At 36.0% G+C, this 18,976-nt stretch overlaps 1 protein-coding gene across 1 annotated transcript; it reads right to left on the reverse strand.

The window, feature by feature from the left end:
- Positions 1–16,141: 16,141 nt before the first annotated feature.
- LOC132057894 (uncharacterized) lies at positions 16,142–16,605 on the reverse strand. The gene is made up of 2 exons (XM_059450483.1): positions 16,345–16,605; positions 16,142–16,279 (listed from the first exon to the last, which is right to left on the reverse strand). The coding sequence occupies exons 1-2, from the start codon at positions 16,603–16,605 to the stop codon at positions 16,142–16,144; spliced, it is 399 nt and encodes a 132-aa protein (XP_059306466.1).
- Between the last annotated feature and the right edge of the window lie 2,371 nt (positions 16,606–18,976).

Below are 18,976 nucleotides of genomic sequence, written 5' to 3' on the forward strand. Positions count from 1 at the left end.
CCTATTTCTAAAGTTATTGTTATTGTTGTAGTTCCCTTGGTTCAAGCCACCATAGTTGTTGTAATTACCTTGTCCCTGTTGAGTTCTCCATTGATTCTGAACATAGTTAGCATCTGCAGACTGCATAGGAGTCCTCTCTTGATATAGACCCTCTTGAACTTAGTACATGCCCTTGGGCATTCCCGGAACTTCTTTAACAACATTAACTTTCTTCGCTTCCTTTTCTTCAAGTCTCTTGGTCAGCAAAGAAATATTGGTTGCTATCTAAGCTAGAGTCTACTGAGTCTCTTGATTCTCCTTCTCAATGCTATGGATCATTAGAGCTCCATAGGCTACACTGTCTGTACCACCCAAATGCCATGCTTGATTGTGACTAGTAAGCTTATCAAGAAACTGAGTGATTCGGGCATATGTCTTGTCCATAAAGCACCCACCAGCTGCATTATTCGCCATTGCTTGTGTCAATGGATCTAGCCCTCTATAGACCTTCTCCATCAATATATGTTCTGGAAAACCCATGATTTGGAGACTTCTGCAAATATTTCTTGAATCTCTTGTAAACTTCAAATAGTTATTCCCTCGGAAGCTGTTGAAATCATATATCTTGTCACGAATTTCAGCTTTCTTGCTTGGCGAAAATCACTTCTTGAGAAAAACAAAGAATCAGCTCTCCCCACGTATGAATAGTGTTATGGGGCAGCTTCTCAAACTAAACTCTTGCTTCACCGGTTAAAGTGTATTTGAAAACTCTTCGCCGAATAGCATTATATGGGACACATTCTGCATATGTTAAGCACACACACCTACGAAATTCTTCAAATGTTGGTGAGGGTCATCATCAGTAGAGTTCCAAAAATATCCCTCAAATTTGAGCAGTTGGTAGATAGTGGAGTCAATCTTGCAGTTTGCAGCATTCACCCTAGGTGGAACAATAGCAATTGCATATTCCACCTCATCTAGCATATCCACAAAGACATTCTCAACCTCCGCATCTACTGGTGGGTCTTGCGCTTGGAAATTCCTATCACCACTTGCTCCACGTCCTCCTCTGTTGTTCATGATCACCTGGTTCACAGTAAACAACAAACAAGGTGTGATGGAATAGAAAAAGACTTTAAGTAAAGCACAAACTCTTTAGTAATTTCAAAACCGTATTCTCCCGAAATTTGAAACGCTCAAATTAAACCTATTAAATGACGTAAAGCGGACGATGTCAAATATAGTAATGCAACTAGGTTGGGATCGAATCCCACAGGGAATATGGTGTGAAAAGATTACTAAAGTAGTGGAGTACTTTCTTGCGGTTTAGTTTCGTATTCCGTTGAGTTGTAAAAGATTGTTTTTATTAACTAATTGCTTTGATTGTAATGAATATGATTAAAGAAACCAAGGTTGTGTCCCCGCTTTAGATAAAGTGTATGCTATGGGTATTGATCTTGATATACTTCTAATGGATCATTGTAAGAATGCACTTAACCTCTAACTGAATACCTAATATTTCCCAGTAGTTAAGGTCTATCTCTCATTATGATTTCCCAAATATAAAAGAGCTGGTATAAAGAACGGTTAATACGTATCAAGTAAATTCCTCTTATTCCTAAAAGAATCTATTAAACGAGGGTTAATGCCCCGAGTTCTTGTTACTTGTTCTTACCAAACCCTAGCTTATTTTCCCAAATAAATTAAGGTTTATGGCTTAAGTTAATGTTTGCAACCATCAACTAACAATGAATAATGAAGAATAAGTAAACCCTAACAATCCATTATGCATATATCAATCTCAATTCTCAATCACATAACACCCATCTTTGGGTGCACAACCTTAGTAGAGAAATTAGCTACTCATAATGAAGAAAGAATAACAAAATAATAAAGAATTCATATTGCTTACTATTGATTAAAATAAGATGAAAGTAAAAGTCTTGATCTCCAAAAGCTCCAAAAATAATGAAGTATTTAATGCTCTAGGTCAAAAGACAAGTCTAACAACTAATAATGAAATAAAACCCTACAAGGCACAATTTGTAAGGTCCCAAAAAACGTGAAATTACACTTGGAAAATTTGCCCCTGATGGCATCAAATATGGTATGTATAATAAGATATGGACCGTATCAAAATTATACTATCACTTGGTCTCTTTTCTTTACTTCAAATCACGAACACAGGATACGACCCGCATATAAATATACGGTCCGTAAAACTTGGCCGTATGTTAGCACCTCAAACTTGACATTCTGCCTCAACTTCATCCTCTAAATTCGAGCTGGAATACGGCCCGTATAACAAAACACGGTCCTTATTTCTTGTCCATAACTTAGCATCTCCAACTTCAATATTTTGTTGCCATTATCCTTAATCACCACCAGGAATACGGTCCGTATAAATTTATACGGTCTGTAATTCCTCACCATTTTGTGCGAGTTATGCAACTTCACTAGTTTTGTCCTTTAACTCATCGATTACCTGAAACACAATAAAAACACATCAAAACAACACAAACTTGCTTAAAAACAAGTAAAACTCATAGTTAAAAAGCATCATATGTGCCATAATTTCACGGCACATCACTTGCGTTGGGGCTCTCGATAACCGAGGGAGCCCCAAGAATTTGGCTCAAATGCCTTTGGAACTCCTTGGCATTCTTCTCGGCTTTCTTGGAAGTTTAATCTCTTGTCCTAGTGATTTCTCTCATAAAACTCTTGACTTCGGCTTGCAAGGAATCGTCGGGAATGGACTCACTGTCGGAGGCATCATAGTTCCTTCTTACGGTTTGACCGCTACCGACGGCGGCAGTGTTTCCACCAGTAGGAGTTGTGGGGACTCCGCTAGGAGCCGTGACTCTGACCTGTGGACCGGACGTGAGGGACGCAATGGTTTGTCTTATCTGATCCATCTCTTCCCTCAGCGAGTAATATCGCTCCCTTAGGATCTGCATTGATTCTCCATCAGTCCCGTCGGTAGGAATGTCGTCTTTGGTGGTGCGGCGGTCCTGCTCCTTTCCTGTTGCATCCCTGTTTTGATCTTGAGGGTGCAAACCATCCAATGGTACTTGGTGGGGCACGCCGTCCGGACCTAATGGAACATTGCCTGAATTGTTTCCAGTATTCGTGTTGTCGTTTGCTCCTATCATACCTGATACTTAGGAAAACACGAAACTCAAGAAAAGTTAGCAAGACAAACAATGGTCACAATGACAACCACAACTATCCTGGCCCCACGGTGGGCGCCAAACTATTTACCCAAAAATCAGTTCAATTGAATTTGTGTTCGTGGTTAAGGACACGTGCATAAAAGTGACCAGGAAATTAGTACAGTATGCAAATAGATTAGATTAAAATGAAATAAAGCAAAGCAAGATTAAGAATAGCCTGAGCCTCGATTGAACCCGGTATTAGTTCCTCCGACCAAGCTAATGATTAATAACTTAGTAAAATAGAAAAGAACTTTAAAATAGAGCAACTGTATATGGGAGTTACGTATTCCTCTTGAATTTCGTGTCCTTACAATGGGAATGATAATCCATATTTATACTAAAACCTAGGGGCACATATTTCATGTATTATGCCCCTGCCTATAATGAGCATTAATTGTGTAATAATATTAAGCGATAAAGAGGACCATTATGCCTAATAACACCAGAAGATAACATTCAACCCAATCCGTAATGGCCGCCCGTTGAGATCTCCTCCGTAGCTATTCCAACAGCCTTCCGGACCAAGCGGTACTTCTGGTGACACTAAGTGCTGACTCATCCTTGACTTATCCACTTAGCCACGTGGCTTAACAGTACCGGTCCAGCTAGGTTGTACAAATTTAGCCCAATACAATATGTCTTTTTTATCAGTACCGTTAATTCTAGAATGAGTTTTCTACTAAATGGAAAGTAATCTCTTGTGTATCTGCAGGAAATTCTTGGTCGGAAGATTGTTCAACTAGAATAGATTAACAATCCCCTAACTATTATCATTGCGAGTTTTACACCTAAAATGTTGGGTGTTTCTGTTACACCTCAGGACTATAACCCTTTTAGATTAAAAATTCGTAGTTAAATATGTGGCAAAATATTTGAGATAACTTGCTGAGAGACACGTGGGAGATGAAAAAAGTCTGAAATGAGTCCACCTGGCACATGGAGTTCATGGTAGTTCATGTGGTTCTGTAAACAACCAATAGTTTGGGTATGAAACTGGCAAAATAAAGATAGTTTAGGGAGTTCTTAACCTATTCACGCAAATTATTTTCCACGTGTATTGGCACTTGAAACTTTTTGTAGGAGCTTTTACGATGTGATGTTCACATAGCATATATCATATTCCTTCATAGTAGTTAAGGAGGTTATGTGAACACTCAATAGTTTAGGCATGAAACTCAAAAATCGTTGATTATTTAGGAAATTTTTAACCTATTCACTCTTTATGTTTTGGATGTGCCTTTGCACTGGTAACTGTCATTGTCAGCTAAAGAAGTAAAAGAATTGGATACTTTTGTTGATAAGAACTGCAATGATCCTTATTTGGTTGTTCTGATGGGGATTGATTTATTCCTCTGATCTGATCTCCCCACATTGACATAATTGGGAGAATCCTACGCATCATTCGCCTTTGCACCCAAAGGCAAGTAGCATATTAATGAGGAAATTAAGATGCATGATGGCTAACAATGTAGAGTGGATTTTGTTAGCGCTAATTCTGCTGAAAATGAGAAGCATCATTTTTAGCTAAATATATTGGTAGCCCTTTAAATTTACCAGGTAAATTGCATTTAGATACTCGAACTACAACTTCTTCCAATTGAGTAGCTAAACACATAATAAAGCCTTCCTATTAATACTTGTGGCTCATATTTTTGAACAATCTTCTAAGTGTGTTCTCAAGCGTCAATTAGGTAGTTAAGTTAACCACATAAAATATTTCATCTCCGTTAACTATACACATCAGCCTCAATTGAAACATACTTGAGGTTTTACGACTTATTGAGGCTTATGTGTATAATTAATAGAGGCAACATACTTTAAGTGGTTAACTTATCTATGTAATCAACACTTGAAAACGTGCGCAAAAGTTTTTTCAAACTTTGTACCAAAAATATTTAATAGGAATACTTTATCATGTGCTTAGTTGCTCAACTAGAATGAGTTGTAATTCGAGGGGTGTCTAAATGAAATTTATAAACAAATTTAAGCATTGTCGATCTATTAAGCCATTATTTTTCAAATAACTAGTACCCATTGTTGTAAGGAATATCAATGATTTAGTCTATTTCCACTAACTTAAAATTTGGATTTGGATATATATATCTACAAGTAAAATAAATGATAAATGTTCACACTCTTTCTTTCTGCCAATTGTAATTTAGTTAAGTACCATAAAAGACTAATGTTCACACTCTATATTTTTGCCAAATATAGTTAATTACAATAAATAAACAACAACAACATACTCAGTGAATCCCACAATGTGGGGTCTGGAGTTAAGTACAATAAATAAAGATATATAATTGTATAAATGCTCACACTACATTTCAACCAATTACGAGTCAAACACAAAGATTGTGAAGATAGACCAGAATTAAGTACACTATAATATAACGTGCTCTTCACTTCAAAGCTTCCCCTTGGGTAATTGTAAGACAGAGTGTTGAATACAAACTTCTCATAGCCAGTGGTGGAGCGACAACTAGTGAAGGGATCAACTGAATTCTCTCCATTGAAAAGTTGTACTGCATGCACGAATAAGGTAAAACTATTGTTTTCTTTATATAGAAGTTTTTGGATCCGCTTGACATAAGAATTTCTTTTAATTGTAGTTGTAAAGATAGTTCAAAAATTGCTTTAGCGAGTAGAATTGAAGTTTTTGAATCTTTTTATGTAATACTTTGGCTCAGCCACTACAATCATACTCTAATCGAGCAATGAATGTGAAAACCTCGCCGCAACCAACAAAAAGTATTTGGAGTATTTGCTAGGAGATGGATATAGAATTGGTTGAAGATCATAATCAGAGGCGAAACTAGGATTTTGAACTTAAGGGTTTTAGATTCTAGAAAAAAGAATTATTAGATTTTTGCCAAATTATTTATACTTATTAAGTAGATTTTTAACATAAAAACAATTTAAATTTGCGCCAAGGGATAAATTATGCCGAACCCCTAGACGGAAGGTTAGCTTCGCCCCTGATCATAATAGTTATCCCTCCTAAGATAGTAATGAACCTGTCTATCTTCTGGCAAAACCTCAAATAGGTTCTGCTGAGGTTTTTACCTTCATTGGACATTTGGAGTTCTTCTATGAGCAAGCACCTGATGCTATAACAAGTTTATGTTTGCTTATGAGTGGTAAAATTAGTCATGTGGGTCATTCCGGGCACATACTATTTAAAATTGAACATATTTGGATTAAATATGTAGCTCAAATTAATTCACAAAGAAAACAAACTTTTCTTTGTTTTATACGAAAAATAAAGCCATAAAAAATTATTAAGAGTTGTGGTGGGATGGGTATAGTTCCTCCATCCAAGTATGCAAAATATTGAAGAGAGTGCTTCCATCACAAATCATGATTAGTGCAGGCCTCAATATGAATATCACATCATGCGTAGGAAACAAAATAAGCCATAATCAAAAAAAAAAAAAAATTGTGCTAATTTTATTTGGTAATTAAACAAATTATAAGAAAACAATAAAATAAATTAAACTTGATTAGAGTTGGGCGGTTAGGTTATGATTCATTATTTAGCTCATGTTGACCCAGCTCGTCTCAACCGAAGTAACATTTGGATTAAGTTTGACTCAAGCGAGTGAGTGAAAAAGCGGCTAGAATGAACGATCAACAAGAGTAGGACCGAGTTAACCCGCCCATGTATTTATTTAACCTTATTTTAACCATTCAAATTTAGTCTGACCCGTCAATTTAATGCGGTTAGCTTGTTTTGCTCTTTCACTTTCAACAATTGAAGTTAGGAACTATTTGAGTACACTTTTGGTCAATATATAGTTATATGCTTTTTTTAAAAAAAAATTGTCCCAAAAACTTGCCTTTTTATATTTAAAAATAATTTTATTTTTTATTTTTTATTTTACGGTTAAGAGATGATTTATAGTCATACAAATATAAATGACTTATTTTAAACCACAAGTTTCAAAAGTTCTGTTTTTTTAATCTTCATACTCAAACAAATATAATATCATATAAAATGGGAAAGAAGGAGTATTACTTTTGACTCAAAAATGAAAATTAAATTTACAGGTAAAAATATATTACTACATCAAATTAGCAATTTCAGACTTTAGTTAAAATTCATCTTATCCTTCTCTCTCCTTCTTGTGATGGGAGGTGAGTGGGCGATTTCCATTGAGCTTACATTGTCTATCCTTAATGATTTTGATCGATTTAGTTAAAAAAAATTAAAAACAGCAATTGTTGGTTTTGGTTGAGCTTGAAAAAGCTTGTTGAAGAAGATGAGGTGGGCCAATTGATTTTTTAAGATTTACATTGAATCTTACCATGAAAAATTATTTAAACTGTTATTAGAAATCTATTTATTAAATTTGGAGTCATTTGAAGTTGATTTAGATCAATTTTAAGCAAAAATGTATTGGTAAAAATTTTACGCAACAAGTTACGGCGGCCGGTCAGGATTTTGTAGTCACTTTGAGCGAGTTTGGATTTATGGTCATAATTCTGACAATCTATCAGAATTTGTGGTCAAATTCTGATAATCCCTCAGAATTGTGACAAGATAAGTTTTGCCATCAATTTGAAATTTGCCAAGATATGTAGCCAAATATTTTACCATTCATCAAGGATTTAGCCAGAAATTCTAGCGGTTAGTTCACAAGACAAGTTTTATCCATCAATTTTGATGGAATACAGGCATAAACAACGGAAGCAAATAGCCAGGATCGAACTTGCATGTAATATAGACAACACATAATCAAAGATATTGATCAAACATAAAATTGATACTTATCTCTTGAAGCGTGAGCGCGACCAAGAATCGAATCTTCAACCACGAACACACACCATCCACGAGATCGTCATCCTTCAGTTCCACAGTCTTCAGCTGTGTAACCCGAATAATACCAGAATTTGTGAAATTTGTGTGGGCGAATTTCTATGGAAAAGTTGAAGAAACTTCTAAAAAACCCTTAGCCTCCTTATGGAATAAGACCCCTATTTTATAACTATAGGTTTTAGGGTTTTCCCATTTTTTCAAAACCTGTTGGGTCTTTATTTTCCACCAAGAAATAATATTCCATTTAATTCTTTATTTTTTGGACACAGCAGGGACCACAGAATTTAATTAACGAGGCTTCCTATTATGGAATTAATTCGAAATAACTGAATTAATCCTACCATAATAAATTACGAATTATTCCACTAAAAAATCGTAACTGCACTCCTCAGTTCAATTTCGAAATCATACATTAAAACTTATTTAACTCCCCATGTTAAGATTAATTACAGATACCAATCAATTAAATTAAATTACTGACAATTTAATTCATTGACTAATTGAATCCTTTATATTTCCGCTTAACTTATATCATGTGACGGATACAAAATCCACCTGCAGGATTTTCACACGAGACTTATAAGCATTCATAAAGGGGTATCATCAATCTCAAAGTCGAGACATGGATTCTATCAACTAATTATTATTTCACAAATGTAATTTGTCATTATCCAATTTACCAGGAATACATAGACCCGCAATTGAGTCGTACCTTTTAATAAATCAAAATAATGAACAAATCACATTGATCATAATAATTATATCGAGATTAAGAGTGTAAGTACATTTAATGAACTAGAGAATTTATTTTACATGTTCAGTACAAAAATATTTATCTCTACTTGGTCCGTTCAATACATACAAAATGTACTAGCACAAAAAGATGGAACTATACCATTCCCATAATGAAGATACATTATATTAATCTTGGGCTACAATCATACCGATGGCTTTGTCCAATTTCCATCTGAGATTGTGAACATAAATTTTATACTTATAAGAACCGACGATTTAATCTTCCGTGTATAAGCTAAACTCTATACACTAAATCATCTACTATATAAGTAAAGGACACACATACTAGTACATGATCTATTTAACTTTTTAATAAACAATGAATAAATAATTGTTCTATAATAAATACTATATCCAAACACATGGTTAATAGTATATATCCCAACAATCTCCCTCTTAGACTTTTAACCACGACAATTGTTAGAATATATCATATCTAAACTCATGGTTAATGGTATATACCCCAACAATCTCCCACTTAGACTTTTAACCATGCATCGACAACTTTCATATGTATTCTTTTTGCATGACTACCAAAAGTCTTAGTAGTACTTCGTCGTAACTGACCGGTTCTGTACTAAGATCTTCAGGGATCCTATCATGAAACTCTCCCAAAAAAATATATCTCTTTTCAGGATCCTATCATGAGACTCTCCCAAGAGTATACATCGAATCGATCTTGATTATGTTCTCCCACTACGACTAAGTACTATTACTATTATAGTCACACTATCATATTCCTGAGTCTTAATATTATCTTCATAGCCTTTCGGTATTGAAATATTAACGACTTCATATAGTGTTATTTGCTCAACATCACTCCCACTACTTATAGGTAGTGAATTTCCTTACGCCTATTAACGTTTCTCCCACTACTTAAATGTAATGGAACGTCAACCCTAACTTGTTGATTAAATGTTCTTGAACTTCTGAATTTTAGATGGCTCATTTGTTATTTCTTTGCTCAGTTCCTATAAAACAAGTTTACATCTAGGAACTTGGTTTATTAAATAGTCCTTTTCTAAAAATCTAGCAATTGTATTAACAATTACTTTATTTTCTTTTAGGACAATAAATAAACCTCCTTTTGTTCCCTTTGGATATCTAATAAACATGCGTACATCCGTTCTTGATTCCCACTTATCTGTTTTCCCTTTGAACACATGTGCTAGACAACCTCATATCCAAACATGTTGCAGATTTGGCTTACATCCAATCCACTGTTCTATGGGTATCAAAGGTGCAAACTTAGAGGAAATTAAATTTAGAATGTAATTCGCAGTTTCTAAGACATATTCCAAAATGAAAAAGCAAATATAAATAAGTCAATCATTAATCTTACCACCTTCAAAAGAGTCATATTTCTTTTCTCTTCCACACCTATCTATTGTAGAATACTTGGTGTAGACAATTGAAAATGCAATCCTCTATCTAATAAGTAACTAATGAACTCTACAAAGAGGTACTCGCCACTACGATCAAATCGTAGTGACTTAATGTATTTTCCCTGAAGCTTTTCATTTTCGCCTTAAATACCTTGAAATTTTCAAAGCATTCGGACCTACAGAGCATCAAATAAATATATTCATACCATGAGTAATCTTCTATGAATGTCACAGAATACTCAAAATCACCTCTTGCCTTGAAGTTCATTATACCACACAAATCAGAATGGATTGGCTTAACTTATCATTAACTTTATTTCCTTTTAAGAGAAAAGGTCTCTTAGTCATTTTGCCTTCTAAGTAGGACTCACAAGTTGGTAGTGCCTCCACTTTCAATGAACATTAAAAGTTCATCCTTTGACCAACTTCCAGATTAAAATGACCCGACGATGTTGTTATCATCCAGATTAAAATGAACTAGATACAAGTGCCAACAGATAAGCTCATTCGATTCCCGAAAGAAAAAAAATCTCTTATGGGACAGATTAACATTATTCAGTTCAGGGGAAATTACATAAACACCCCCCCCCCCCTAACGTATACTCGGATTAATTATGACGCACCCAACCTTTGCGGGCGACCTATTACCCCCCTGGCCTTATATTTTCTGTATTTTTGTACCATTTTTCGGCTGACGTGGCACAATCAAACTTTGATGCCCAGTTGCACAGTAGAGAGTGTGACTCTCCGCCACATTGGCGCCACATCAGTGCCACGTCACTGCCACGACTTCTTCTTCTTCTTCTTCTTCTTCTTCAGTTCAAGAAATCAATCAACCCATTTTCCTCCATTAACACACACACATTTAATTTCATCATCAATCATAAAAAGCTTATTTTCAAGAAATCAACCAACCCATATTCTTCCTCCATTAACACACACACATTCAATCCATTTTCTTCCTCCATTAACACACACACATTCAATTTCATCATCAATCATAAATATCTTTTCAAGAAATCAACCAACCCATTTTTTTTCCTTTCAATTAAAGCTTGATAATTTATCACTAATAGGATTAGCGATGAACTTTTTATATTTAACGACATACAAATTCTGTTATAAATTCCTTTTTCTTGTAGTGTTGTTCCATAACTGCCATACTTTTCCAGTCCATATTGATTGTATTATTGCACACCTTAAGAAAATACATTAATAGTCTCAATCACAAGAATATTTCTCTTAAATTTCATTTATTTGAGCAGTAAGGGAGATTTGAAAGAAATAAAATAACTTCTTCTCTTTCCAAATTGTTAATTATTTTATACTAAATTCAATTTAGCAAAAGAACTGCTCAATATTTAGGATAGGTTTCGCAATAAGACTTACACATCCATGGATTGAAATAAAAAATAAAAAATAAATACTCAGTTGAGAATTGTAATCCATATTATTAATATGTTATTATTAAAAGTTCTAAATGTGATTGCCACAGACAAAAACTAAACTTGTTCGATCTTCAACTCAAGTGCAATATTCAACCACCACGGGTCGTGATATTTAATTAGAGGTCCCGAATTCGAATTCTAAAAAGAAATTTAAAAAATCGCTTTTTTCTTCTACTCTTTTACTCTTGGGTTACAGAAAGAAAAAAAATGGAGAAAACAAAGGAACCATGCTGTATGGACCATCTATAATGCAAAATGTTACAATTGCCATGAGGCGCAAGATCGAAATTTAACTTTCAATTCTCTTATTCCTTCCACTACTTTATAATTGGGTCCAGAAACAAAACAAACCAAAAGAAATTGCACGAACTGCCCTTCAAATGGACTGGTTGCCCTTCAATGTGTGTGTGTTAATGGAGGAAAAAAATGGGTTGAATGTGTGTGTGTTAATGTAGGGAAAAAAAATGGGTTGGTTGATTTCTTGAAAAGATATTTATGACTGATGATGAAATTGAATGTGTGTGTGTTAATGGAGGAAGAAAATGGGTTGAATGTGTGTGTGTTAATGGAGGAAGAATGTGGGTTGATTGATTTCTTGAAAATAAACTTTTATGATTGATGATGAAATTGAATGTGTGTGTGTGTTAATGGAGGAAAATGGGTTGATTGATTTCTTGAAATGAAGAAGAAGACGTGGCACTGACGTGGCGCCGTGGCGGAGAGTGTGCAACACTCTCCACTGTGCAACTGGGCATCAAAGTTTGATTGTGCCACGTCATCCGAAAAAGGGTACAAAAATATAGAAAAAATAAGGCCAGGGGGTAATAGGTCGCCCGCAAAGGTTGGGTGCGTCATAATTAATCCGAGTATACGTTGGGGGGGGGGGGGGGGGGGGGGGGGGGTTATGTATTTTCCTTCAAGCCCGAGAGATATTAATTTAAAGTGTCCACACATCAATGGACCACAAGAGATAAAATGTTTATCAAACTCAATAACACAAGAGTTACAGGAAAAATAAACTAACTATCCATCTCTTGTTTGGTTAGAAACTGAAAATAAATCCTTTCTAACAGGAGTTACATATAATACATTCTTTAATTAACGTCTTATCTCTATCAAAAGAAATTCTTGACTAGTAATAAGTGGGCTGGATAAAGTCTATTGAGAATTTGAGATATAATCATTAAATAGATCATTAGTTATGTAGTAAGAATAGTAAAATTCAAAACACACATCACACATACAACCATGCATACTGAATAGCTAGATTCGATAGGGAAACTTAACTATTCATGCAAACTATATGAGTCATGCCAGATAATTCACCCCATAAATTAAACAGGACCAACTCAGATGGAGAGTAAACTGCTAATTTAAGTTAGGTAAATATCACTTTTAATAAACCCTAGTTCCATTGAACCAACGTGTAACTCAGTTAGAGAGTCAAGACAAGCTATCAATTAACTAGGGACTGAAGTACGGTAATTTACCATAGTGAATCTATCCGATGGGGAAGAACACCTACGTCAACATATAAACTCATTATATCACTGTTATATACGATGGAGACCATAGAAAATGAACCCTACCACCACTATTTGAAGAAATGAAATTTTTATTTAATAAAAAATTTCTAGTAAACAGGAAAACGACCAAAAAAACCCATCTAAACGACCCCGAATGGCCAAAAAGGGCCAAGTTCATGAGCAAAACTCGTGAGTATTTCTCAGTGGGTCGTTTCTGATGAACCTACCAAATTTCGAATCAATTGGAGTTCGTCAAAAATCAGAATTCCGAAATCATAACCAATTTGGAAAGAGATTTTTTTTTTTTTCCGGCCAAAACAGAATTAAAAAAACATATACATTTGTTCGGTAGTTCTCATCACATATCATCATTAGCCTACTAATATACATGAATCAAGAACAACGAATAAAATTTTAAAATATGTTTACATAATCTCAGTGTTGCTTTCTAAAAATTATCATGTTTATGTAATCATTGAATGTAACATTCAAAACACACCACATAGATATCCATGCATCTTGAACAACAAATTCAATATAAAAGAACAATTCATGCAACATATATATGTGATGCCAGATATTCACTCTATAAATTTAAAACCAGAGCTAACTCAAACGAAGAGTATGCTGCTAATTTAAGCTAAGTGAATACCATTATTATTATCTCTAGTTTCATTGACCCAACATGTAACTCAGATGAAAAGTTAATGCAAGTTATCAAAAACTAGTGAATATACCTAGTGACAACCCATAATAAATCTATCCGATGGGGAGGAAGACCTAAAGTCAACACATAAATTTATTATTTCACTAGTATTTAGTCATGAAAACCATAAGGAAGATTCTCTATCACCATTAAATCATAGCCAAGTAATTTTTCCTAAAAAATTAATTTTTCAGAAAGAAAAAAAATTGCCCAAAACACCATCTAAACAATCCCAAATCACCAAAAAATGACATGATTCACCGCAAAGCAGTGACTATTGCTTAGTGGGTTATTTGCGATAAACAGAATTCAGATAAATTAGAGTCCGTAGAATTACATATCTCTAAATCTATGACCAAATTCAAAAAATAACTTATTCAGTCGATTCAAGAAGGAAAAATATGATCTATATCCTTAATTATCACATATGAATTCATGTTAAACATCATGTGTAATCATGTTCCAGATTTAACATTAATAAAAACACATAAAGAGTAGTTTTTCATACTCGTTTTAATCCAAAAGAACAACATAAAACCCATCTAAACAGCCTCAAAGATGATTTCTTACTGGACGTTTCCAATGAACACACCAAATTTCAGGTCAATAAGAGTTCATGAAATTCTTGATCCCCACAACTAACCAAATTCGTCAAAATAACTGTTTTAGGCATAACTAAGGATTAAATAATCTGATTTAGGTTTCTATTCTCCTTTTATAATTATCCCATAAGCTCAAGGCATACATTGTGTCCCTTCTTCTGGGCAAGACACACAACACCTAATTACAACAAATTGTCCTCACAATTAATACACCTGAGAATCAAGATATTACGTTTCTGCCTTTCGGGTGAAAACCTCGATATCTCTTCTCATGAATTAATTAAGTGCTACTAGTAACAAAAGATAAATTTTGTATCGATAGATAAAACACCACAACTAGTATACACTTTTTTTTTTGGTAAATAAAGGAATTTTATTCAAACCAAATTGGGCATTACACAGCCAAACAGGGCCGACCTCCTGTTTCTCAAAATTAAAAGCAAGACTCTACTTATACAAAGGAGCCTAACTACATACTAAGCATATCTAAGCATATCGAACCACCAAAAAATAGAACAAATATGTCAAACTACATACTAAGCATATCTGACCTCAGAACTAACCCATAAATTTGACCAAAACCCATGAACCAGCCTCCCAGTAGCATCTAGCAGTAGAATAGGCACTGTCAAGGATTATTGAGAACCAGCAGCTCTTGTTGCCATTTCCTGTTGTGCTGCCCTTTGATGTGTATGTGGATGGCTATCTCTCTGCAGATTCTATCAGCGTGAAAGTAGCCATTTTGGAACCTCAAAAGGTTCCTTTCCCTCCAGATAGTAGCCACCAACATAGCGAAAATAACACTGATTATCGCACCTTTCCCGGTCCTTCGTTTTGCCCATGTACACACCCAATTCACCTCCTCTTGCCAAGTGCCAATTGTCCTCTGAATACCTACCCAGTGGAGCATTCTTATCCACAAACCTCTAGTGATGGTGCGGTTGAAGAGTAGGTGGTCCATAGTTTCCTCGGTGAGTCACAAAACACACACATGAAGGTGGAACTTGTATGCCAAACTTAAGCGACCTATCCACTGTCGCAAGTCTTCCCATGATAGCTAGCCACAATGTGAATTTGTGTCTAGGATGAACTGAAGGATTTAGGGACAAACTTTTCCAAGGGACTCGAGGATAGCATGGTAGCAAAGCAAGATACATTTGCTTGATGGAAAATTTTTTAGCATGAACCATTGACTGAAATCTTGTAATCAGGTCCCCTTGTAGTGTAGGTGCTTGTAGAATATACCTTCTAGCTTCCAATATTTTCCGTACAACCCATGTTGCATTGTTGGGAATGGTGCAGTTCTCAACTGTAGAGTTCTTCATATAATAGCTATTTACCCATTTAATCCATAGACAATCTTTCTTTTCAGCAATAGCCCATAATTGTTTCAACACTGGCCATTTCTTCCGGTGACCAAGTGCAATACATTCAAACCCCCTGCCGCCTTTGGTTGACAAACTTTTTCCCATGATACAAGGGCTCGTTTGGACAAGACAGCAGCACCAGTCCAGAGGAATGTTCTACAGACCCCATCTATCAACTTCATAATCCTCTTGGGAAGAATAAACACCTGAGCCCAGTAAGTTTGGACTCCAAATAAAACAGCTTTTATTAATTGAAGCCTCCCAAAGATAGGACAAGAGCTTAGCGGACATCAAAGACTTTACTTATCCGTAATTTTCTCCACAAGGGGCATACATTGAGCCACCGTTAGCTTCTTGGATGATAAAGGGACTCCTAAGTACTTGAATGGTAGAGCTCCTTCACAGTATCCAAGATGACTCAATATCTCCTGCTTTAACTGATCATTTACCCCAGACATGTATATTGAGCTTTTTTTAGTGTTGGCCTTGAGCCTAGACACACAGTGAGAATCTTAAGAAGGCTTCTTTGAAGAAGTTTAATTGAGTTCAACTCAGCTTTGCAAAACATTAACAGATCATCCGCGAAACAAATATGCATAACTTTAAGCTTTTTACATCTAGGATGGAATTGAAACTGCTTGTTTCCGGCTAGCACATTTAACTCTCTCTGAAGGTATTCCATAGCAATAACAAAAAGGTAAGGGGACATAGGATCCCCTTGCCTTATTCCCCTTTTCCCGGAAAGGTTTTGTAAGACCCCCATTGATGACAAGAGAGTATGAGACTGTGGATATGCATTCCATGATCCATTCTATAAACATATGTGGGAACCCCAAGTCGGCCAAAGATCCTTCTCAAAGAAACACCATTCTATAGAGTCATAGGCCTTCCTGAGGTCAACTTTCATTACACATCTTGCAGATAATCCTTTCCTAGAATACCATTTTAAAACTTCATGACTAAACAAAATGTTATCAATGATACTCCTACCCTCTATGAAAGCTGATTGGGCTGGGCTCACAATTGAATTGATTACACCTTTCATTCTATTAGTCAATATCTTGGTAATGATCTTGTACACTGTTGAGCAGCAAGCAATTGGTCTGTAATCCTTTACTTGGGTAGGGGCATTTATCTTTGGAACCAAAGTTACTGCAGTGCAACTAAAAGTTTTTAAGAGCTTACCAGAGAGGAAAAACTCCTTCACTGCCTGCACCACATCATGTTTGACCAGTCCCAATTCTGAGTAAAGAACTCCACTGGATAACCATCAACACACAGGGCTTTATCACTAGGCATGTCCTTCACAAGATTGAAGATTTCCAACTCTCGTGACAGTGTGCACTTTACACATAAACATGGCCCTCTTTTGATAATCTCTCTGAGTTTGGACATGGCAACTCCTCAGCCGTTGACCCCATAAGGTTGGAGAAAAAGGATATAAACTCAGCTTCAACAAGCTTTGGATCCGTGAGCTTATTCCCTGCAGTGTCATAGATGGAAGTTATAGAGTTCCTACTAGACCTAATCTTCCACTGAGCATGGAAGTATTTTGTATTAGCATCACCACAATTTATCCAGGTGGCTCTTGACTTTTGTCTAAGTACCTTCTCCTTAACATAACTCCACTTCTGTATGTCCCCTAAGAGCTTCTTCTCTTCATCTATCAAAACTTGCTGCCCTGGTAAGTTTGCCAATTGAGATTGTATCACATCTAAACTTTGCCTAGACTGTTGCAATTTCTGGCTATAAGAAGCCATATGAGTGTTCAGGTCCCTTAATGCAATTTTCAAATCCTTCAGCTTATGCCATAGCTGAAACAATCTAGTGCCATTGTACTGCCTTGACCATACAGACTCCAAATGTGCTCGAAATGGGTGTTCTAACACTATTTTAAAGAGTTTGAATGGTTTGGGGTGGATATTAACATGGGGTTTAAACTCAATGTATATGGGAGAATGATCTGAAGCCCCAGGATTGAGAAAATCTGCTTCCACATGCCCATATGATTGCAGCCATAGCAAGTTCCCCAATGCCCAATCAATTTTAGAGTACACCCTGTCCCCTTGTTGCTGTTTGTTACAAAAGGTGAAATGCCACCCTTTTGCCCTTAAGGTTGTTAACTGCAAGGCATCCACACAATCTCTGAAGTCTTTTGTCTCAGCATCAGTCACAGGGGAGCCCATCCTATCCTCTGTAGATAGCAAAGTGTTGAAATCACCAGACAGTAGCCAAGCTCCATTAATGTTATTTCCTAGTCGAGTTAAGTCACTCCATAAGCTTAGTCTCTCTTGAGCCGAATTCTTTGCATACACAATAGTTACAAAGGCAGAGAAAGCATCTGCCATATTGTCCACTTTGCAATGGATGAATTGTTCTTGGACCTGCAGCACCTGGACCTGTAGGTAAGGTTTCCAAAAGAGCCAGATCCTACCATTTGGGGCCATTGGATAATTGCACACAGTACTCCATCCACTACTAACTTTGCTCAGTATGTTCTGAGCTTTATTCTCTCGTACCCTTGTTTCTAAACAACCAAACAGTTCAATCTTATTCTTTTGCAAAAAGAGCTTGCCTCCTTTTGCTTCAGGGGTTGGTTGAGCCCCCTGATATTCCATGTTGATATAATCATGGAGGGTTCCTAACAGGTGCAGTTGCACCAGTCTGGCCAGTATCAGGGGCTTGTAGACCATCAAATCTATTTGCAATATTAATAGGAGTAGCAGCAAGCACATTTGAAGTCCCACCTGTAGCATCGACCACACTTATACTGGCCTGAGCTGTAGAATCATTAGCTCTTGGTGCAGCATTATGCACAACAGCAGCTTCATTTTCTTGGTTCTCCTTTGTCTGCCAGCCTTGTCTCCATTTCCTCCTTCTCCTTCTATTCCTTCTTCTCTTCTTAGGAATGTCCTCAAAAATCTCCTTCTCCTGGTCTTCCCCTCCATCAACCCAACAGTCATCTTTTAGGTGCCCAAATCTCAAACAAGTAGTGCAAAATTTTGGCTTCCCGTCATATTCTATTGGCTGATGAAAACTGCCAGTAGGAGTCTCCATTTCAAGGGAATCAAGCAATGGTTGTGAGACATCCACTTCAACAAGGACACGAGCATATGATATTCTCTCCATGTCTG

The sequence above is a fragment of the Lycium ferocissimum genome, chromosome 5 (assembly GCF_029784015.1).
Source record: "Lycium ferocissimum isolate CSIRO_LF1 chromosome 5, AGI_CSIRO_Lferr_CH_V1, whole genome shotgun sequence".
In the NCBI taxonomy this organism is placed as follows: Eukaryota; Viridiplantae; Streptophyta; class Magnoliopsida; order Solanales; family Solanaceae; genus Lycium; species Lycium ferocissimum.